Below are 23,857 nucleotides of genomic sequence, written 5' to 3' on the forward strand. Positions count from 1 at the left end.
AGGGAGCACCTTCAGACGTTCTGGAGCACCCAGGCCAATTCTAACATTTCTCTCCTACATGTAAAAATCATTTCTTTTCTAGAAAATTACATAGAACCCCCAAAACATTATATACCTTTTTTTTTAGCAAGGAGCCTAGAGAATATAATGCCGGTCATTGCAACTTTTTTATCTCGCGCACATGCAGCAATTTTTGTGCCTTAAAAAAACAAAACGGTAAAGTTAGCCCAGTGTTTTTGCATAATGTGAAAGATGAAATTATGCCGAGTAAATAGATACCTAACATGTCAACCTTCAAAATTGCACACGCTCGTGGAATGGCGCCAAACTTTGCTACTTAAAAATCCCCATAGGCGACATTTTAAACATTTTTACTGGTTACATGTTTTGAGATACAGAGGAGATCTAGGGCCAAAATGATTGCTCTCACTCTAACGTTCGCAGCGATACCTCACATGTGTGGTTTGAACACCATGTGGGCGGGGACAGGAGCGCTTTAAAAAAAAACATTTTTTTTTGTTCATTTGACTTTTTATTTATTTTTATTTGACACTTTTATTCCTAAAAATATTTTTTTTGATCACTTTTATTCCTATTACAAGGAATGTAAACATCTCTTGTAATAGGAATTTGGCATGACAGGTCCTCTTTACAGTGAGATATGGGATCAATAAGACCCCACATCTCACCTCCAGGCTGGGAAGCCTGAAATAAAATAAAAACAAAAAAAAATGATCCTGGCTTTGATCGTAGCGGTGAGTCGGTAGAAGCACCGGAGGGTGGCGGGAGCATCCCCTCTCTCCTCCCGTAAGAATGATCAAGCAGTGGAACAGCCGCTATGATCGTTCTTATGGTGTAAAAGCTGATATCTGAATGATGCCTGTAGCTGCAGGCATCATTCAGCTATCCCCGCACAAATTCAAGGATGTCATATGACGGCCGGCGGCGGGCGGGCGGGCAGTGGTTAAAACACTTTTTTTTTTAACACAAATTTGGTTATTTTATACAATATTTCTAACACATAGCATGTACATGCCAAAAATGACACCCCAAAATTGATTCTCCTACTCCTCCTGAGTACGGCGACATGTGTGAGACTTCCACAGCCTGGCCACATACAGAGGCCGAGTATGGCTGAGCATGGCTGGGTATCACCGAATATTGCAGAGTATGGCTGGGTATTGCACAGTATGGCAGGGTATTGCTGAACATGGAGGGATGGCTGAGCATGGATGGATGTGACTGTAATTGTCACAGAGCAGCACTGTGGGCACTACAGATCTAACCCACAGTGCTGCTGCCATCCGCTCTCCCCCTCTCCTCTCACGCTGTACCGATTGGCACACAGAGGGGAGAGAGGAACCGGCATCATGACATGAGGCCTCTTTGTTTACATGTGATCATTCCGTCATTTGATGGAGCAATTATGTGGTAAACGACCGCTAGAGGATGTCACTGTACACCCTCCCAGAGTTATACAGCCGACCTGTAGCGGTCATTTGGCTATGCGCCAGTTGGCAAGCAGTTAATCAGAGGAATCAAAATTTTTATTTTACATTCTTTTTGGCAACAAAGAGGAGAGGGACTTTCTTGCTTGTTTTCAGTGCTCCATTTAAAAGCCTACACCTGTGATGGTATGGGGGTGCATTAGTGTGTAAGGAATGGGCAGCTTGCACATCTGGAAAGGCACCATCAGTGCTGAAAGATAGATCCAGGTTTCAGAGCAGCATATGCATCCATCCAGATAAAGTATTTTTCATGAAATGCCTTGCCTATTTCACCAGAACAATACTAAACCGCATACTTCATCTACTGTGTGACAACAGCCTGGCTTTGTAGTAGAAGAGACTCAGTGCTTAACTGGCCTGTTTGCATGCAGTCCTGACCTTTCACCAAAATATTTAGCACACCTTGAAATTAAAAATACTACAAAGAAGAATCCTATATCAGACATGACTGGGACAACATTCTTCTCCCTAAACTTCAGCAACTGGTCTCCTCCGTGTCCAGATGTTTACAGAGGGTTGTTAAAAGAAGAGGGGATGCTACACCATGTTAAACATGGTCCTGTCCCAACTTTTTTGAGACGTATTGCTGCCATCAATTTCAAAATTACTTATTTTCTTCTTAAAATAGCAAATTTTCTCAGCCTAAACATTTGATATAAATATATCAATATCAGTTGGCCATGTAATTTGATTTCTGCCAAGCAGTGCTGTATAAAAGATTCCCATTCACTCATAACAAGAAATGAATAAATCACAATACATGTCTTATATCCTAGAATATGTGAAGTTTAAAATAAATCTCAATAAGATCCCAGAAATTCCACTTCAGAAAGCATAGATTCTCCTCTTCACAAGATGGTTCATTCAGAGAAAAAGAAGGCAGCACAATAATGTAATTTCGTTCCCACCAAGTGAATGTTAGTAATACTGGCTACTCACAGGTACATAAGCTGAGAGAACATTAACAACAAGCCGGCAGGTCTTTAGAATCCTATGGCTGCCGGATGTAGCCGCTACCGCGTTCAACTCCAGGCAGAAGTCTCTCTGACATCCTGTACCCAATGCGTTTTGCCCATCACAGGCATGGTCAAGAGGATACTTTTGACAAAGCCTGGCAGCTGGCCGTGTTGTGATTGTGAAGACCTAGCTGCTTGTTGTCAAAGCTGTCTCAGTTTATGTACATTTCAGTAGATTGTGTTGGCTTAATAAAATTCCCTAAGTGGGTATGGAATGACACTATTGGGTTGCCTTGTTTTTTCTCTGAATGAACCATCTTGTGGAGAGAAGAGTCTATGCTTACTGAAGTGGAATGTCTGAGATTGTGAAAGTCTGTTTCCATGGGGGGATTTTGTTTGGGAGCCACGTTGCACGACTGCGCAATTGTCAGTTAAAGCGACGCAGTGCCGAATCACAAAAAGTGGCCCGGTCATTTGGCAGCCAAATGGTCCAGGGCTGAAGTGGTTAAGCTGCTGTTTTGCTGATTTGTTCGTAGAGGGGCAAATTGATTTGGTCAGTGAAGTATAATTATATTGCACTTTATTCTATTTTAAAGCGGAGGTCCACCCTAAAGTGGACCTTCCGCTCATCGGAAACCTCCCCCCCTCCGGTGCCACAATCTGCACCTTTCAGGGGGGAGGGGGGTGCAGTTACCTGGATAATCCAGGTAACTGCACCCACTTCCGGGATAGCTCTCTGCGAAAAGGGGCGTAACTTACGCCCCTTTCCGCAAGTGCCCGCCCCTTCCCGCAAGTTCCCCGCTGCCTGCTGGGAAACACACAGATCCCAGAGGTAGCGGGGAGCGTCCTTATTGCGCAGCGCGATTCGCGCATGCGCAGTAGGGAACCGGGAAATGAAGCCGAAAGGCTCCATTTCCTGATTCCCATACCCAAGATGGCGGCGGCAGGACCCGACAGACGACCTAGAGATCGGCTTCGGGTGCCGACATCGCGGGCGCGCTGGACAGGTAAGTGTCACTATTTTAAAAGTCAGCAGCTGCAGTATTTGTAGCTGCTGGCTTTTAAAAAAAAAAAAAAAAACGCGGAGTCCCGGTGGACTCCCGCTTTAATTATGATTGATGTTAAATATTTTTGGACATGGGATTATTTTTTTCAATAATTTAGTATTTTAAAAAAAATTTTTGCATATTTATATACAGAGCTGCTTGGTAGAAACATGGGCTACTGATAACTGTGTATTTACCTTGAGGTATTTCAATGCAGCTGCTAGATAAATATAAATATCAATTACCATTTTTTTTCTATACACACTAGTGGCGCAGAGTGGTTGATTTGTGATTTTTTTTTTTAAACATTTGATAGGTTTTCTATTGTGGATAAAATATGGATTTGAGAGATTTAAAAAATCATTGCAATGTTTTTAAGTAGATTTTACACAACTTATTTTGGAATTAGGGTTGTATATTGCAGACTGACTTGAGAGCGACCAGTTTACAATCTATTTAAGACAACCACAGTGGGGAAAAAAAAAAGTCACAACAAATTATTAGTTACATTTAGAGTAAATGATTTATATCCGTGGGGGATTTTTCTTTTTTATAAAATAAAAAAAAAAGCTTAGAAAATTCTCAGAAATTTCAGGTGGCCATTTTTGCAGCTTCTCAGGAAATAAGTGTATATATCGCTTCTTATACTTCTTCAGTGACACTTTTATCTGCCGATCAGATTCCTGTCATTCCACAGAACATATATAAATAACATATACTCAATGCATTTCGGCTATGGTTAACACTACATCAGGAAATCATATATCCCCCCCCCCCCCCCCCACCTCCTCTCTGGGCTTATTTCCAGCGTTCTAGGTCTTGACTTCTCGATACTACTCATCACCCCTTCATTGTGTTCCCATATTATCTGAAAAAAACTCTTTGTATGCTTAAACTTAATATAGTCACCCCACTTTGCTTCCAACCCTTCCATTCTCTCCTCCCTACTAAATCTTCAGTACTCCTAGTTGTAAATCTCGTTCACTTTATTACACCAGTTACTCAACATTGGGCCTTCTGGGTCCTGCCACTGTCTAGGAATTAGGCTTTTGGCTGCTTTTAATAGTTGGGGTACTAATGATCTCATATATTGTTTGATTGTGACTCCAGTCCTATGAAACAAGCACTCCCATAGTTCTTCTACTATTTCTATGTTTGTAATCTCCTTTATTGTTTGTAGTACTGCTCTCCAATATGTTATGATTTTTGGGCAGGACCACCAAAAATGAGACATAGTACCTATTTCACTGCACCCCCGTCAGCAAAATTGTGAGACCTCTCTTTGATATTTATGAGCTTTATCTGGGGTTATATACCATTGTGCTAAACTTTTATAGTTTGTTTCTATATTACCATCTACTGAAGTGCTATGTACCAATCGCAATTTTCCAAACATCCATATCATTCATGCGTGTTCCCAATTCTTCTTCCCATTTGTGAATATATGGGGGACGTTCCAGCCCTTTTATCTCCATCAAGATTTTATCTATACTTCCTCCTAACTGTGGCAGTGCATAGCTGCTCGAGCGGAAGTAGGTTCTCTTCAGATCGAATCGGTTGGGGCAATGTATCGAAGTGTTTCAGCTGGAAGTACCGCCATATCTATCGCCATCAAATGTTTTTTTATCTTTTAACTCCTGAAAAGTGCTATGTGCATCCATCCCTTTATGACTACAATGTACCCATCTTCTGATGGCTCCTTCCAGCAGGATAATGCACCATGTCACAAAGCTCCAATCATCTCACCACTGTTTTTTTTGGACATGGCAATGAGGTTAACTGTACTCCATTAGCCTCCACAGTCACCAGATCTCAATCAAATAGAGCATATTTGGGATGTGATGGAATGGGAGATTCACATTATGAGTGTGCAGCCGACAAATCTGCAGCAACTGTGTGATGCCATCATGTCAGTATGGAGCAAAATCTGAGGAATGTTTCCAACACCTTGTTGAATCTATGCCATGGACAATTACAGCAGTTGTGAAGGCAAAAGGGGGTCCAACCCGGTACTATCAAGGTGTGCATAATAAAGTAGCTGGTGAATGTACATACACACAAACCTATTCTGCAGAAAATGTTATGTATTCATAGACTGTACAAATGTGTGGTGCACAATTGCCAATTTGCCGGTCTTTCTCTCTGGTTTCAGAAAATTCTGAGTCACTGTTCTTGAACAAGCAGACAGCAGAATAGTGTAAATCCGTAACCACCAAGGGAATTTTTTTTTTTAAGCCAACACTATCTAATCACATATACATAAACAATGAGACAACTAGTCTTTACAATCACATTGCAGTCAGCTGCCGTTATGTGCTCAACTCCAGGCAGAAGCTCCACTTTGACAGCCTGTACCATCCACTGATCCATGTCAAACGCGTTTCATCGGTCACAGGCTGGCAAGAGCTTCCCATTACCAAAGCCCAGAAGCTGGCCATGATGTGATTGTAAAGACCTGGTGACTCGTTAATGCTCTCTCGGCTTATGTACATTTGAGTAGAGTGTTGGCTCAATAAAATTCCCTTAGTGGGTACCGCATTACACGATTGTGTTGCCTTCTTTTTCTCTAAACGAACATCTTGTGGAGAGGAGAATCTATGCTTTCTGAAGTGGAGTTCCTGGGATGGTGAAAAGTAAAAGACCGTTCCCATAGGGCTAGTTTAGGCTGATGTTTTACCAATCTGTCAGCACAGAGGCAAATTGATTTGGTGAGTGAATCTCACTTGGGAGTGGGGTCACTGTGCACAGATTTGAGCACCTTTTGCAAAGCGAAATGAAGACAGAGCACACTTTGCACCGAAGATAGAACCTGAATGAATAAACTTCTGCAGTATTAAACATTTTTTCATAAATATAGTGCAATAGCATATCATTCTATTATGACTGATTTTAAATTTCCCAATTTTTGGACATGGGATATGTGATGCGATTTAATGTTTGTTTTGAATAAGTAGGAATTTCCGTCTTTTTTTTTTTTTTTTGCACATTTATATACAGCACGGCTCGGTACAAATCAATTACATGGTCTGCTGATATTGATGTCATAATTAGTATGACTAAGGCCTATGTAGGAGACTGAAATGTGTACATTTTTAGGAACGGATTCCTTTTTATGGTTTGATGGATTAAATAACAATATACATTTTTATTGTCGACATCCTGGTGCCAGATTTTTACTCTCTTCATTGGATTTTGGACAATCAGTACTATGCAGGCTCAGGCACAGATGTCTTGATCTCATCCTGCCTAGCCTTATGAGATTTTGGGGTTGTAGCAATTCCTTTATTGCTTTGAAAAATCCTTGCATTACGTTTTTTATGTAGATTTTAGACAGCATCTCAAATATTTTGAAATTAGGGCTGTATGTTTTTTGCGGACTGACTTGGGAGCAACCAATTTACAATATATTTAAGACATGCAAAGCAGGGGAAAAAAAAGCCACAACAAATTGGTTATATTTAGTGCAAATAATTTATATCCATTAACAATTTTTTATGAATATAAAAATTAAAGAAATAATTTAAAAATTCTCAGAAATTTCAAGAGGCCATTTTTGCAGCTTTTCAGAAGTGTAACTGGAAATAAGTCTGCAAATCTCTTCTACTTCTTCAGTGTCACTTTTGTCTGCTGGTGATTCCATTCCTGTTCCTGTCATGCCACAGAACAGAAGAAGGTTACATATACTGTATATGGTTAATATACAAAGATTTACAAAGTGGCACATAATTGTGAAGTGGAAGGAAAATGAAATGGCTTTCATTTTTTATTTTTTATTTTTTATTTTTTAAATATGTGAAAAGTGTGGCGTGCATTTGTATTCAGCCAACTTTACTCTGATATCCCTAACTAAAATCTAGTAGAACCAATTGCTTCCAGCAGGCAACTAATTAGTAAATAGAGTCCACCTGTGTGTAATTTAATCTCAGTATTAATACAGCTGTTCTGTGAAGCCCTCACATGATTTGTTAGAGAACATTAGTGAACAAACAATCATGAAGGCCAAGGAACACACCAGACAGGTCATAGATAATGCTGTGGAGAAGTTTAAAAGCAGGGTTAGGTTATAAAAAGAATACCCCAAGTTTTGAACATCTCAAGGTGCACTGTTCAATCCACCATCCAAAAATGGAAAGAGTATGGCATAGCTGCAAACCTACCACGACATGGCCGTCCACCTAAACTGACAGGCCAGGCAAGGAGAGCATTAAACATAGAAGCAGCCAAGAGGCCCATGGGAACTCTAGAAGAGATGCAGAGATCCACAGCCCAGGTGGGAGAATCTGTCCACAGGATAAGTATTAGTCATGTACTCCACAAATCTTGCCTTTATTGACCTAAAAGCAAAACGCTATGTGTGGCAGAAAACCAACCCTGCACATCACCCTGAAAACACCATCCCCACCTTGAAACATGGTGGTGGCAGCATCATGTTGTGGGGATGCTTTTCTTCAGCAGGGACAGGGAAGCTGGTCAGAGTTGATGGGAAGATGGATGGAGCCAAATACAGGACAATCTTAGAAGAAAACCTGCAAAAGACTTGAGACTGGGGCAGAGGTTCACCTTCTAGTAGAACAACCCTAAACATACAGCCAGAACTACAATGGGATGGTTTAGATCAAAGCATGTGCATGTGTTAGAATGGCCCAGTCAAAATCCAGACCTAAATCCAATTGAGAATCTGTGGCAAGACTTTAAAATGGCTGTTCAGACGCTCCCCATTCAATCTGACAGAGCTGGAGTTATTTTACAAGGAAGAATGAGCAAAATGTCACTCTCTAGATGTGCAAAGCTCAAAGAGACATACCCAAAAAGACTTGCAGCTGTAATTGCAGCAAAGGATGGTTCTACAAAATATTGACTCAGAGGGGCTATATACAAATGCACACCACGCTTTTCACATATTTGTAAAAAAAATTGAAAACCATTTATAATCTTTCTTCCACTTCATTTTTGCTTATCACATAAAATTCCAATAAAATACATCTACGTTTTTGGTTTTAACGTGACAAAATGTGGAACATTTCAATGGGGTATGAATACTTTTTCAAGTCACTGTATTTTTATCTCTCATCTGCCTATGGTTCATCTGAGTGCAGCCCACCAGGTGAAATATCTTACTCCCCATTAAGATGCTTTTCATTGTCCAGCCATGACAAACACCACAAAGCCTTTGTTCCAAAAACGTGCTCGATTTCTGTACATGCACGCTGCTGGGTAAACCGTATTCATAGTGAACCTTCATCTGTCAAGTATGGCTAATGCACAGCATGGAAAGGGATCAGAACCTGCATGCACAATAACAGGAGGCATCAGGGAAGTTTTCAGATATTAAAGCCTGTGTGGTGCCAGGCAGGACTGTACAGAAAAGATCACTTAGAGAGGTGGGGGAATTAAAGTAGAACTACCGCCTCCCATTAAAACAAATATGTGCGCAAGTCCGTCTGCCATTACAGTTTTCTCTTGGTCCCTCTTCAAAGTCCCAGCATAGCTGTACATTTTTCCAGCTTTCCAAGATGGTGTGGCATCAATGCTGCACAGCTCTTGAATTCAGAACAGGGTGGCCACTCATGTAGGCTGTGCCCGCTAGCACTACAGTGGGATGAGAAGATGTTGCAGGGAGTGTGGCTATCAACATGATCACTGCTGATTGTCACTCACCACCCGACCACACCCAGTCCTGCCCATTGCTTTCTGGATGGAAAGTGCTTTCTCTGTTGCTGAAACGTACCTACTGTCAGCTGCAGTGTCTGCTAGGGGGGACGTGTAAGACACAAATGAAGGAGGATTTGGCCCACTCAGGTCCATTTTTTATTTATTTTTACTTAAAAGGAAACTCTTGCTTTACACAGTAACTGTATTTGTTACTTTTTAATACTGCCATATAGCAGCCTGTAGTACTTTAATGGATAACTTTACCAAAAGTAATCTGGTTTGTAGCCCAGAATTGTAAACAATTTTATGCAAGATGGGAAATTCTACTTTATTGAAAGCTGCCGGCCTCTCATACCCCAACAGCCTGGAAAGATAATATTAATAGAGTCCTTCCCCCGTATAAATTGACTTATGGGTGTCCTTACATTTGCTTCCCTGTGGATCATGCATGGTGGTATGCCTCCCTCCCCCCTAATTTTCAACTTATTATCTAATACCTCGCCCCTGGGAATGGTTAAGTTGCATCTCTACCTCTTGAAGCATTCTGAATTTTCTTGATAATGTTCTATAATATCACTCAGGAATTTCCTTGAAGTTACGTTGCCTTAATATACACTCTGTACCACTACTCTCCTTTTTGGTTTATGATGCTTTTGCTTACTACTTTGTGATGCTTACTACATTAATGATTACTAAATATGACATGCAGTACTGCTTATATGCATCATTGTACTAATTCAATAAATGATTCCATGTGGGACAAAAAAAAAGTGAATGTATCCTTTAAATCGTAAGCCTTTCTGATTAGCAAAGCTTCAAGACTTCCTTGTGGTGTTTAAGGCCCAACTCCCGTTTTATTCATTTTTAATTAGTACCACCGTCGTTCTAAAAAGGTTTGTTCCCTCATGCTTCTCCCACATTCCTATTAGTCCCATTTTGATGTGCTCCCTTACTGGGCAATAGTTATTATTATACAGGATTTATATAGCGCCAACAATTTGCACAGCACTTTACAATGTTAGGGCAGACATTACAATTCAATACAGGATGAATCAGAGGGCCCTGCTCGTTAGAATAGTAATGTACATGAAGCTGGATCAAGGCTTGTATGTCTGACTGAAGTTTTTTGTGTGACAGTTAGGCAGGTCATATATGGTTGGAATATCGTCCAGTTCAGCAGGAACGGTCTGAGCTTCGAACCATGTATGAGCAGGCAGAAATGTACCACATTGCTTGATCAACTTGGGCACAACCAGCTTGCCGTGTTTACCTACCTACTGTCTTCTTCAGGTGGGGACGGCTTCCCCTGCCCTCCCCGATGGGAGAAGACAATGGCCCAGCAGGAGGGATTCCTGCATCAGCACTGTTTTGATGAGGGAATCAAACTAATTTCTTTCTTGCAACCTGTGGTTGCAGGAAAGAAATAAGCTCCGTGCATGGCCTGCCTTATTTTAAAACTTCACCAGCTGCCTTGGTGGCCAATAATGGCTCTCTTCACAATTCAATTCACAAGACATGACCTGGCAGTTGGCCGAGTTCAGCCATAAAGTCAGGGAAAGTCAGGGCCCAGTAACTAACCAGTAAATGGAGAAGGTTTTACATACCTACAAGACTTCTGCCAAACAACTTACCTAATAATGAGACTCAGAATGAGCCAACCCCTACAATACGTCTTATCTGCTCATAAGTCAGCCAGAAGACTAGTGACCAGGGAGCCTGTAACAAAACACCATAACAAAAATGAATATAAGATACACTCTCACATGCAAACTTTAAATGTTTGAATACCGTTACAGTCCCCCCTGCCCCCCAACCCAGCACCCTCCTCTGCAATACAAGGGTTAGGTGCTTGTTAAGTCTAGGGGAATAAGCTGTTATTTATACTTTGCTCCAGTACTCTCCCCTTTTCTCTGACACTCCAGGCTGTAAGTGGGTCTGTCATCTTCACATACAAAAGCAGGAATACTGGTTCTGCATTGTACATGAGAACATCGTAGTGCAACTGTCGACCATATGCCCTTACAGAAGAGGCCCCAGGGGTAGAGTACATACCATGGAGCCAGAGTGAGAATCAGGTAAGTATAACAGCTTAAGCTGGCCATACACAGATTGAAATTGTCTGGTTCCAATTTTTTTTCCATGTATGGCCAGGCTGGCTGTACTAAAGTCGATATTACAAAAAATAAAAAATAAAAGAAAATAAAAACACAAACTACAAGCACAATGAAGAGTGGTGGTGGCAGCATTAGGCTTTTGGGCTATTTTCTTCAGCTGGATTTGGGGTTTTAGTCAAAAGATAGACGCACTTATGGATAGTTCCAAATATCAGCCAATTTTGGCACAGAACTTTGGCAGTACCAAACCCATTTTATTATTTCATGGCAGCTCAGCTGCAACACTTAATGGCCTGGCTTTACCCTGAATCCTCTGATCTCATTCGGAACATCGTGCGCTCGCAGATGTCTGGCGATGGACTTGTGAAATGTATAGAGGCAGGGGAACTGGGAGTTTTGACTCAATACCCCACATTACTACTTATAGATAGAATATGGAACAAAACCAAACAACACCTGCAATATACAGGCTACACAAACTGGTCATACATCTGGAATAACCGAAACTACCTAGAACTAAAGAAACTACAGAACTTTTCCAATTGGTCAAGGAGCGGAGTAAACTATATTCCACAACTATATTGGGGGTATACTCTGAGACTTCCAATCATTACGCACAGAATTTAACTTGCCAAATACCTCATTCTTCCAAAACCTACAACTTAGGCATGCTACAGCGGCACAAGCTAAGATCTCCACTTGGGAACTAACCAGGCCCATGGTGCTTACACGACAAATTTCCTCTATATATAGCTCTCTTCTTTGTCATATATCAAAAGCGATGACTTTGAACTGTAGAGCTGGCTGGGGAGATGACATAGGGCACATTTCAGATGAGGAATGGAACACCATACTAGATAACGTACTAAAGATGTCACTATCCTCCTCTCAAAAACGTACCCAACTATTCATTATTCACCGCACACCTGAGAAATGACATAGCTGGCACAGAAGAGATGACCTACTCTGCCCTGATGCCTTGCTGACAGTGGTACACTTATCCATATGCTATGGAAATGCCCGAAAATACAAAAGGTATTGGGCAGCAGTGATAAATACCATCAATAGCATATGGAACCTTAACCTTATAACTGACCCCAAACTTTGTCTATTAGGCTGGCTGAATGAAAAACAATACACACCCCACACATATACTGCCATTCTCAGGGTACTGTTCCTAGCTAGGAAACATATAGCTAGAAAATGGCTATCTATGACAGCCCCCACACAGACAGAATGGATTACATATGTAAACTACTCTCTTATTATAGAACAACTCGCATACAAACACTGAGGTAGTTTGAGAATATTTGGGATCCCTGGTTGGACACCCCTGGTTTAGCTCCACTGCGCCTGGTACACAATAGAATCCTAGGGGGCAGGACAACACCAGGTACCACATCACTTTAGAACCTAGTACTAAGAGGAACTTGCTGGGGGATGAGAGAGGGGGGAAGTAATACCGCTTCATATACACAGCTACTCCGAAAGGGAGCAATTATGATAATACCGGGTCCTGCAGAGGTTAAATTGTTTATGTTTGTTTTATCCAACAGTTAATATATGAAAATGCTATACACCGCTCCCCACTGGTTAGGGGATGGTGGTACCCTGTTCTGCTCAGTGGCCCTGGCAGGACCGGGAACAGAAAGGGAAAGAGAGACATAAGGAGGACACACATGACATGCAACGAGACTAAAGAAATACAACCGTAGTTGCCTTATTATACAAGCATATCTTTATTGTGCTGTTACATTTCTTACTGTATAAACAAATGACATATCAGACCGTATGGTCTTTTAACATTGATATCTAGTTGTCCTTACAAATGTAGGATTTCTACTGTGTAGTTAAATGGAAAAAAGTTGTTGTTGTTTTGTTTGTTGACAATAAAAATTTAAATCGAATTAAAAAAAAAAATTTTTTTAAAAATAGACAAGTGAGATGAAAAGAAAAACATAAGCACATGGCTATTTTATCTAAACCTGTCATAAAAAGATGTAAATTGCATACAGGGTCGTTTAAGATGCCGTTGAAATGAGGGTACTGTTAATTCCCATGACTTGTAGGAAAGAATAAAAGCAAAGCCCAAACTCATATAAAACCGACTTTAAAGTAAACCAAAACACAATGATAAAAATGATATTGCAGCTTAACAGTTGGTAGAAGTGGTGGCTGCATTTGTTTTCTTTTTTTTTTTCTAAAGAATTCTGACAGCAACACACCTCCTCTCCTAGGGTGACAATGTTTAACCACTTGAGACCTGCGCTATAGCCGAATGACGTCGTCCCGTGCACGAGCGGCCTGCGCGCCCCCTGATGGGCGCGCGCGGCGCGCTCTGTGATCGGCGAGTCTTTGAGACTCGCCTGATCACCGATCCGAGCAAGGGGTCGATCCCGAACCCTTATCACGTGATCAGCTGTCAGCCAATGACAGCTGATCATGTGACAAAACAGAGCCGGTAATCGGCTATTATTCCTCCTCGCGCTGACAGCGCGAGGAGAAAAAAAAAAAAAGAGCCGATCACCGGCGGCCGTGATCGGGACATCAGTCCCTATCACGGCCAGCCCTGCCAGTGCCCACCTGCCCCCTGCCAGTGCCCTCCTGCCCCCTGCCAGTGCCACCTCAATAAAAAATAAGTGCCCCCCGTCAGTGCCACCCAGCAGTGCCCACAGTGCCACCCAGCAGTGCCCACAATCTGCCTCAACAAAGGTGCTGCACCCCAGTGCCACATATCCGTGCCCATCAGTGTCATCTACCAGTGCCCATCAGAGCCACCTATCAGAGCCCATCTATCAGTGGTACCTATCAGTGCCCCTTAGTGCCACCCATCCGTGTCATCTTATCTGTGCCCATCTTTGCCCATCAGTGCCGCCTTATCTGTGTCTATTAGTGCCGCCTTATCTGTGTCTATTAGTGCCGCCTTAACTATGCCTATCAGTGCCCACCAGTGCAGCCTATCAGTGCCCACCAGTGCAGCCCATTAGTGCCCACCAGTGCAGCCCATCAGTGCCCACCAGTGCAGCCCATCAGTGCCGCCTCATCAGCGCACTTCAATGAAGGAGAAAAATGACCTGTTTGCAAAATGTTATAACAAACTATTAAACATGATTTTTTATTTATTTTTTTGCATCTTTTTTTGTTTGTTTAGCAAAAAATAAAACTCCCAGCTGTAATTAAATACCACCAAAAGAAAGCTCTATTTGTGGGAAAAAAATGATAAAAATTTATTTTGGGTACAGTGTTGTATGCCCGCGCAATTGTCATTCAAAGTGCATCAGCGCTGAAAGCTGAAAATTGGTCTGGGCAGGAGGGGGGTTTAAGTGCCCAGTAAGCAAGTGGTTAATCACTGTATTGTATCTATTAAAAAAGGAGCAACAATGTCACTCCAGGAGAGGATTACACAATACCTCCCACTTTTTCTTTCTCCATAACATAGGCGGAGGATTTCTGTAGTCCATAAAAGGTAGCCGGGAACAGCAAAGACCGATAAGAGTGCAGCACAGGCAGAGCACAGAACATTATCAGCTCACAGGACGAATGAATGAGTACTTTCTGCACTAACTGAACAGATGCTTCCAATGGTATATTTAACAGACAAAAAGCAAGCAAAGGAGACGTTTATTGTTAGAACTTTCTTATACACTTTAAAGATTCTTAAATACAAATGCACAGTAGCCCCAACACAAATCTCTCTTCTCATACATATTTTTGGCTCTGAGAAAAGCATTCCATGTGAGTTCTTGAAGACACCAAAACCTGGGAATATTCAGGATGAAAACTTCAACCTGAGCTCTGAGTTGAAGCTCTGAAGTGCATCTCCCTCCCATTTTCCAACAAGGCAATGCACACAACGGCCAAGAGAGGTGCAGGTGCCCTTTTAGTTACTTATCTTTTACGGCCATCTATATAGTACAGGGGTTTCCAAACTTTTCTAAACAATGGGTCAGTTTACGGTCCTTCAGACTCTGAGGGGACCTACTGTTGCCAGTAAGACGAGAAAATCCCCTGGCATCAATGAGAGTAAACCATGCCCCAACGCTGGTGTCAGTGGAAGGACTAGTGCCCTATCGTTTTTACTAGTGGGAGGAATAGTGCCAAAATTTTGATGTCAGTGGAAGGAATAGTGCTTCATTGATGTCAGCGACTCAAATTATCTCTCATCATTGGTGTCAGTGGGAGTAATAGTGCTCCACTATTGGGGTCAGTGGGAGGGACAGGGTTTCATTGTTGGTGTCAGTGGCTGGAATTATGCCCCATTGTTGGTGTAAGTGGGAAAAATAGTGCCCCAAGGGCCGTATAAAGGCACGCAAAAGGCCGGAGTTTGAAGACCGCTGGTTTAGACTATGAACCATGTCAAATGGTCAACGTAACATGTCTGCAACTTACTCAGTTGCATTGGACTTCCACTAGAAAAACCTTGGCTTGCCTGACCATGCACCTCATACGCCCCATATGTCACTAAGCACCAGTTACTCTACTGGAGATGCCCATTCACCAATTCATCTCATAACCACTGCAATATCCTGATATCACACTTATGTGCACCCCTGGGTTCTGTAAAAGTTTAATAACGTGCTTTTCACCAAGCCTTTTTTGTTAACATTTTGCTTAATAAACATTTGTGAAAGTTATTACCATTCTCATCCAAGTGGGAATGAATCCTTTGTAGAGGGACAGGAATCCCTCTCCTCGCACAGCTTGAATGAAACAGTCAGTGGAAGACTTGTACAGGATTCCCCTGGGGAGAAAAATATAAATAAAAAATCATAAAGACATTAATACCATTAAATCATTCAACAGATTGTTTATTCTGAATGAGTTCAGGCGTGTTTGGATCCTAGTCCAAAACCACTTGAATGATCCGCCAGGAAACAGTCACTATACTAGGTCAGGCATAAGCAACCGAGGCATTTACCACCCCACAGCTACATGTATACACACCCCTTGTACATGTGCAGTTGTGAGGCAGGGATTGCTTTGGCTAACCGCTTCCCTGGGGAGATGCTCAGATGGGTTCAGACTAGGATCCAAACACACCTGAGCTCATCCCTATTCTCTATCTTTTAGAGACAGCAGTAGTAAGATCAAAAGTTTCAGTTTAGGTCATCGCTCTTAAAAGAAACGTTTGAATTCAATATCCCGAGCCAAGCACTACTCCAAAATGTCTATTGGAGCAAATGCTTCAGGTGTGCAGAAGGATGTTTGCACTGTCCATTCAACCAAATTTTTGTTTTGGCACCCACAACAGCATGTGTATGTACAAAACTTGGCTACAAATTATAACCATGGTCTCCCTCTTTAGGTTGGTGCATGGTGCTATTAAAATTAATAATCTTGGTGGCCAAGCCTTGTGCATAGATACTGCAATTCAGAGTAAATGCCGAGCTGAGGGGGGATTGCTTTACTGTTCCCATCCTGCCTAGTCATGTCTGTGAATGAGTTTTACAATGCCTCATGGGACATGTAGTTCTGCAACAGCTGGAGGGCCTTAGTTTCGAGATCCTTGCCCTAGGTGATAGGGTTGATACAGGACAGGTACTTTTTATAAAAAGACATAAGGGGTCTGTTAGACCCAGCCTACTGACTACTTCCTGTAAAAGTGATCAGATGGCTTAAAAGCTTGTAGCTTGCAATGAATTTAAAAACAACCTAATTGCTTCTACAGGCAGTCCCCGAAATACGAACATCCGACTTGAAAACGACACCTACTTACGAACGGGAGGTGGTGTGACGGCTCTGCCGTCCTGCGCATACATGGCCACTTTCGCCAGAACACAGTAAAAAGACGTCTTTGCCGTTCTGCGCATGTTGTTCCAACTCACGAACATATTCGACTTAACAAACCTACAGTACCTAACCTGTTCGTAACTTGGGGCTTTCCTGTATTGCATTACAAATCTTGTTTTACCCCTTTGATTGCCATGAAGTGTGGTACAAAATATTGGTAGTCAGTCAAAGGGTTAAAGTGTATGTATGTAAACCCAAACAATGGGACACATTTCTTACTTGCTCCAGTTTGATCTGCTGCATAAACCGTTGAAAGAATTTTGTTATAACTCTTTGGTAAGTGGGGGAAAAAAATCCTGCTGATCCCGTCAGACATGCTTGTGAGCTCAAATTGTAGGGCACTCTGCATATTCTGCACTGGCATCACTTCTTTGTGGACTACAGAACACCCCCACCTAAGTTATGTTGATCGTCCCGTTATAGAAACCCCTATGTTGTGGAAAAAAAAAGCCTGAAGAAAGAACAGCAAAGCAATGCAGTCACCACATCAAAGAATGGGTAAGCTGGGTAAAAAGAACTTTCCTCTAAGCACATTAGATCGTTCAATAGGCTCTACCAGCAAAAACACTGGAGTAGAAAACTGTACTCATTGTCATTAGCAAACCAACTTTCAAAGAGACTAGGAGCAAGACATTTTCTCTGTTGGGCACTTTTCATGCTCAAGTCATATTTCTAGTGAAATATAACAAGGTCAGAGTCAATAAATGATTCTTGCTCAGCCAAGGTTCTGTAAAACCCTAGAGTTCCTCCAGAGATTTCCACAGGTTTCTTGTGCAATGAGCAATTTCTGCCTCTCAGATAAGTAACCACTGACACCATTTTTTGATTTTGGTGAGGAGGACCTGATGCTAATAAGACCTTCTTCAGGGTAGTATTTTTTTTTATGCCAAAAAAGCCTCGCCACTTAAATGGAAAACCCCTTCTCCTCCCTCTTCAATTCTGGGTAGACTTAATAAAGCATTACCATTATATAAAGTAACGTATAACGAAAATATGGGATGGTTGGCCAACTTCCATCTCTGGAGATATCGAGGTCTAAGACATGCCTGGTTGCTAACGAATCCTAGAGTGGGAGAATGAGGTGTGGTGGCAATTACATACAAGTTTGGTAAGGATTACACATATAAAAACCATCAGTGTATCACTAGTTGATATTTTGAGTTTTGTTAGTTCATTTTTCATACTTTAATAAGTGAATTAAAACCAAACGCTATGGTTTTTTGTATATAAACTTACCTTTATTCATGTGACATTGGTATTGTAAATGCTGACGTATACTTTGATGTTGCACAAATTTGTAAACGACTGTCATTTTATTTGCAATACTGGTATGTAATGTGTACACTGTGGCTATTGCCATTATTGTGTTGTCAAATACTAATAAAATTTACCCTTTAAAAAAAGGAAAAAAAAAAAAAAAAAGGAGGAGTTAAGGAGGGCTGCAATAAATGCATGTTAACACATACCGGCCATGTTTGTCTCTAGGCTGGTTCATTATTCGGGTCTTGATAACATCAGCCGGGGTTCCCAACGTAGCAGCCACCAGACCTGAACATATACTGCTCCAGACACACACCAAAAACATAAAAAATAAATAACTGGCGTTGGGTAGATTGGGTGCAGGCGTTGTAACAAACTACAGCAACAGTTCTAAATGATTGAGCATTTTGTTCCTTTCGCCTTTCCAAGGGTGCTGTGCAGGGAACTGCATTAGGCTGATGGGAAGACAAATTAAGATACTTAAAGGAAAATTATAATGTCCTGGGTGCATTTTTTACATAATTTTGATACTGATGTTTTATATACGTTGTTAACCTAGATTTTTTTTTTGAAGTTACATTTAAAATAACTGCATTAAAAGAGCTGTGTGTTTGACCGTCCTGTACAGACTGATTCTGAATTAGAGGGTCTGGCTCATTATAGTCACCTGGTGCACAGTTAGTATTCTGATGAAAAAAAGCTGCAGTGTCTCACCACAAATTAAATTTCAGTTGCAGAGGATGCCTAAAATCTGAGGGCATCTCAAGGACAAACTTCTGGAAAAATCAGTGAGTCAATCATGAAAGCAGGGAATTACATTTTTCGAAGGAGTTCCGTACACAACTGGTGTATAGAATAGCTCTAGGTTGTCCTATTGCATTGAATTTTACCGAAAGCTACTGTGCTGTAAAGTCATTTTTAATAACATTAATAGGAGAAGTCCAGCCAAAGCTCCTTTGGCTGTACTTCACCTATGGATCACAGGAGTGCAATCCGTTTTGCACTCCTGTGAACCGTTTTCAGCAGAGAGTGGATTGAAGTCACCAATGTCAGTTCAGGCACCGCATCATCCTGACCACGGAGTCTGGATCCGCTAGGTGCCTGGACTGACACCTGGCTCAGGCTTTCAGCAAGCCACTCAGAGCCTGAGCCAGCCGTGCAGCTCCCTCCACAGCCCAGCGCTCCAATGAGTGAGTAGAGCAGAGAGCTGTGACTGACAGTCTGCAGCTCTCTGCTCACGGAGCTCTAAAAAAAATCGAGTCATCAGCGATGTTTGATCGCTCGGTTCTCAGTGTAGAGACTCCGGGGACCAGATGCAGCATTGGACTCATGCTGCATCCACCTAGGCAAGTATAAATGCGAAAAAAAAATAAAATAAAATGACTTTGCTTCTCTTTTGTTACATGTCACAAATGCACCGGCCCGATCATTCATTCACAGTGTTCAGTAGAGCTGCACGATTAATCGTTAAAATGGTGTGAATAGGGCACATAACGGACCCGCATGAAAACTGATGTCAATGTGCAAAAAAAACTCACTGAAACGTGCATGAAATCTGATGTAAACTCATGTTTCCACAAGTGAAATCTGTACGGTTTTCCCATCAGTTCCCACAGCAGTTTTTCTGCACCTATGATGTGAACGAGCCCTTATAGTTTCCTTTAAAACAAACTCTACCAAAGTGAATTTGACTTCACTATATACAAGTAAGACGAAATGAGCTGCCTTAATTCTGCCCTTGAATTCAAACACTTTATACCTGGAAATACTGTGACATATGCTATTGTCCTTGAGGTTTGTGTTTCTTAGTAGATAGTGTTTCACAGTGTCGTATGTGGTCAGATCTAAAGAAACATAAAAAGACAGCTGGTCAAAGTCTGGTTTGGTGTACCTCCATACACAACTCATGGACTGGGTTTTGTTGATTGAACTGGATGAACTTGTGTCTTTTTTTTAACCAGATTAACTATGTAACTAAACTATGGTAGAGTTGCGGATTCGATGGAGAAAAGTATGACATACGGACGTTTACTTTACAATTACAGACCACAAGGTGGAGTACTGGCAAAAACAACAAGTGCTTATAATTCAAAGCTTATGGAGTCAACATTCTGCCTAAGTAAAATGTGCAGTCAACAATTCAGATGCAATGAGACAATCATCACTAAGGATCAGGATAATTAGAATGGAGGAAAACTACCTGGATTGTCTGTAAGGCTAGGTTCACATTTGTGCATTGTAAGAATGCACAAATAACGCCCTTCCCTTTCACAGGCACACTGCAATGCTATACACAGTACACAGAGGTGTGAAGGGAGCCTAATATTCTGTCTCTTTAAGTGGTTGTATACCGATGGAAGGTGAAGTCGGGTTTGTGGGCTCTGGGACTGGCCAGAGCCACGATGACATCACTCCCACGCATATGCGTGGGAGCCACTGTTTACGGCACAGGGCTTGGAAGGAACGGACTTAGTGGCTGTTCCTTCAGACCGCATTCCTCAGCGATGTCACTGGCTGCATGTAATGTAAATATCTCCTAAACGGTGCCCGTTTAGGAGATATTTACAGTACCTATATGCATAGAATGCATTAGGATAAAAAAACCTTCTGCCTTTGTAACTCCTTTAACGGCCGCGCCATAGCTGAATGACGGCTACAGCGTGGCTCAGTAACTTTTGGCCATTTACCATGTGATCGCTCCATCAAATGACGGAGCGATCACTTGTAAACAAACTGGCATCATGTCCGGTTCCTCTCTCCCCTCTCTGTACCGAGCAGGTAGAGAGGGGAGAGATCGGTTGCAGCAGCGCTGTGGGCTGGATCTGTAGTGCCCACAGTGCTGCTTGGTGACAATTGCAGCCACATCCATCCTCAGCCATCTTCATCTATCCCTCCAGCCATACTCAGCCATACTCAGCCATACTCAGCCATACTCAGCCATACTCAGCCATACTCAGCCATACTCAGCCATACTCAGCCATACTCAGCCATACTCAGCCATACTCAGCCTCTGTATGTGGCCAGGCTGTCGAATAGTCTCACACGTGGTATCGCCATACTCAGGAGGAGTAGGAGAATCTATTTAGGGGTGTCGTTTTTGCTATATACACATGTTGTTATGTGTTAGAAATATTGTATGAATGGACAACTTTGTGTAAAAAACACATTTTTCCACATTTTCCAAAGAAATGTTCAAAAGACTCATTATGCCTCCGATTATACGTTGGGGTGTTTCCTTTACAAAATTGGTCATTTTTGGCACGTTTCCATTGTCCTGGTGCTCCAGGGCCTTCAAAAGTGTAAGAGGTAGTCAGGAAATTAGATGTGTAATTTATGCTCGTAGAACGCCTGAAGGTGCTCCCTGTATGTTGGGCCTCTGTATGTGGCCACGCTGTGTAAAAGTCACACACATGTGGTATAGCCATACTCGGGAGTAATAGCAGAATGTGTTTTGGGGTGTAATTTGTGGTATGCATATGCTGTGAGAAATAACCTGATAATGACAATTTTGTGGGGGAAAAAAAAAATAAAAAAATCTTGATTTTGCAAAGAATTGTGGGAAAAAAAATTACAGCTTCAAAAAAAACTCGCCATGCATCTTTCTAAATACCTTGGAATGTCTACTTTCCAAAAAAGGGGTCTTTTGGGGGCATTTGTACTTTCCTGGCATGTTAGGGTCTCAAGAAATGTACTTCAGGTGTGAGCGATCAATTTTCGGAGACTGGCACCATAGCTTGTGGACTCTAACTTTCACAAAGACCAAATAATATACACCGATTTGGGTTATTTTTACCAAAGATATGTAGCAGTATAAATTTTGGCCAAAATTTATCAAGAAAAATTACTAATTTGCAAAATTTTATTACAGAAAAAGAAAATTGCATTTTTTTTTTTTTACTGAATTTTCATTTTTTTTCTTTTATAGTGCAAATAATATTAAAAACCCATCGGTGATTAAATACCACCAAAAGAAAGCTTTATTTGTGTGAAAAAAAAGGTAAAAAAAATTCATATGGGTACAGTGTTGCATGACTGAGTAATTGGCATTCAAATGTGAGAGCACCGAAAGCTGAAAATTGGTCTGGTTAGGAAGGGGGTTTAAGTGCCCAGTGGTCAATAAACAATTTAATCAAGTTTTATTTATTTTAACAAAAAAAAAAAAAAAAAAAAAAAAATCGGACTATTCACGGTTATTATAATGAGGCCCATTAGATGCCTCCATCATGCCATTATCATACAGCCACTTGCATGCATTGCACTACTAGATACAGAAAGAGGTCATCTCAATAACAGGTCTATTTACCTCCCATATTTACCAGTGCAGCTCTCTGAACATTCGGCACCCAGCCTGCCCACAGGCCACGAATTCCCCCTTTAGATAAAATGGTCACAAAAGCATGATAAACGCCTCGGACTCTATGAATGATAAGAGAACACAAACAAATCAGAAGTCACAAGGAGAACAGGGTTTGTCCATAGCATAGTACAGACCACAGAAACAAGGAAGAGAGATGAAGAGAGAGTCATACACTGGTCGACTTTCACAATAACGTTCCTAAAAATCTCACCAGTACATTCAATAATGCCATCAGACGCTTGGTGCAAGTCATTCATTTCACTTGCTTTTAACATTTAATTTTGGAATGAATGAAATTTCCTAAAAGAATACCACTAGAGAAGAAAATAATGTTTGAGAAGATCGAAGGAACCAGGCAGAGGGAGACCGGCTGTTGGACCATGTTGGACACATGTGGGCACAACACTGGAGGATCTTGCAAGATTAGCACAAAATCAATTTCTCTTTAGATCTCTCGTTCATCAAGTTGCTCAGACTCGGCCCAGAGTTGATGGCACTTAATCACCGATAGTCTGAATAAGCCCTAACTGTTAGAAATTTATTCGTTTGAGAAAAAATTTCCACCCTGCTCCTTTAAATCACTATGGTAGAAAATAAATGTTAATTCTGATTCTACTATCCATTAGAAAAATCAAACAAATGCTCTGAAAACAAACATTTTTGACCGATATTCCACTAATATACTGTATGCAGGGGAGGGCTGGCAGCCTTAGGCCTGGGGGGCAAGTCCAGTCAAGTGGCCCATTAACACCTGGCTGACCAGCCACCGTCATCATACGGAGGCAGGTTGGCTCCCTTGCACCCGCGGTGTGACGGCAAAGCCGATGCACGTGGCCACAATATCCACCGGCGACCCACAACCGCCAGTCAATGTAAACAGATCTCCCCGTTCTGACAGGGGAGCTAAAGAGAGATCTGCTGTTCATAGTGATCAGGAACAGTGATCTCTCTCTACTCCCTGTCGGTACACTCCCCCCCCCCCAGTTAGAAACACCTCCCTAGGGAACACTTAACCCCTTTATCGACCCCTAGTGTTAACTCCTTCTCTGCCAGTGTCATTTTTAAAAATAATAATGCTGAACATGCCATAAATATATCCCCTATTTTGTAGATGCTATAACTTTTGCGCAAAGCAATCATTATATGCTTATTGTGATTTTTTTTACCAAAACGA

General features: G+C 41.6%; 1 protein-coding gene across 1 annotated transcript in view; it reads right to left on the reverse strand.

The window, feature by feature from the left end:
• Window positions 1–6,962: 6,962 nt before the first annotated feature.
• SLC25A27 (solute carrier family 25 member 27) overlaps window positions 6,963–23,857 on the reverse strand; it is a 41,193-nt gene continuing 24,298 nt past the window's right edge. Inside the window, exons 5-10 of the mRNA XM_077488941.1 lie at window positions 22,630–22,742; window positions 20,086–20,170; window positions 18,533–18,625; window positions 15,915–16,017; window positions 10,794–10,878; window positions 6,963–7,158 (exon numbers count right to left, since the gene is read on the reverse strand). Coding sequence (XP_077345067.1) covers window positions 10,807–10,878; window positions 15,915–16,017; window positions 18,533–18,625; window positions 20,086–20,170; window positions 22,630–22,742 — 466 coding nt within the window. The 3' untranslated portion in view covers window positions 6,963–7,158; window positions 10,794–10,806. The remainder of the gene's footprint in view (window positions 7,159–10,793; window positions 10,879–15,914; window positions 16,018–18,532; window positions 18,626–20,085; window positions 20,171–22,629; window positions 22,743–23,857) is intronic.

The sequence above is a fragment of the Lithobates pipiens genome, unplaced genomic scaffold (genome assembly GCF_037356315.1).
Source record: "Lithobates pipiens isolate NorthernLeopardFrog02 unplaced genomic scaffold, aLitPip1_a1.2 Scaffold_18, whole genome shotgun sequence".
NCBI lineage: Eukaryota > Metazoa > Chordata > Amphibia > Anura > Ranidae > Lithobates > Lithobates pipiens.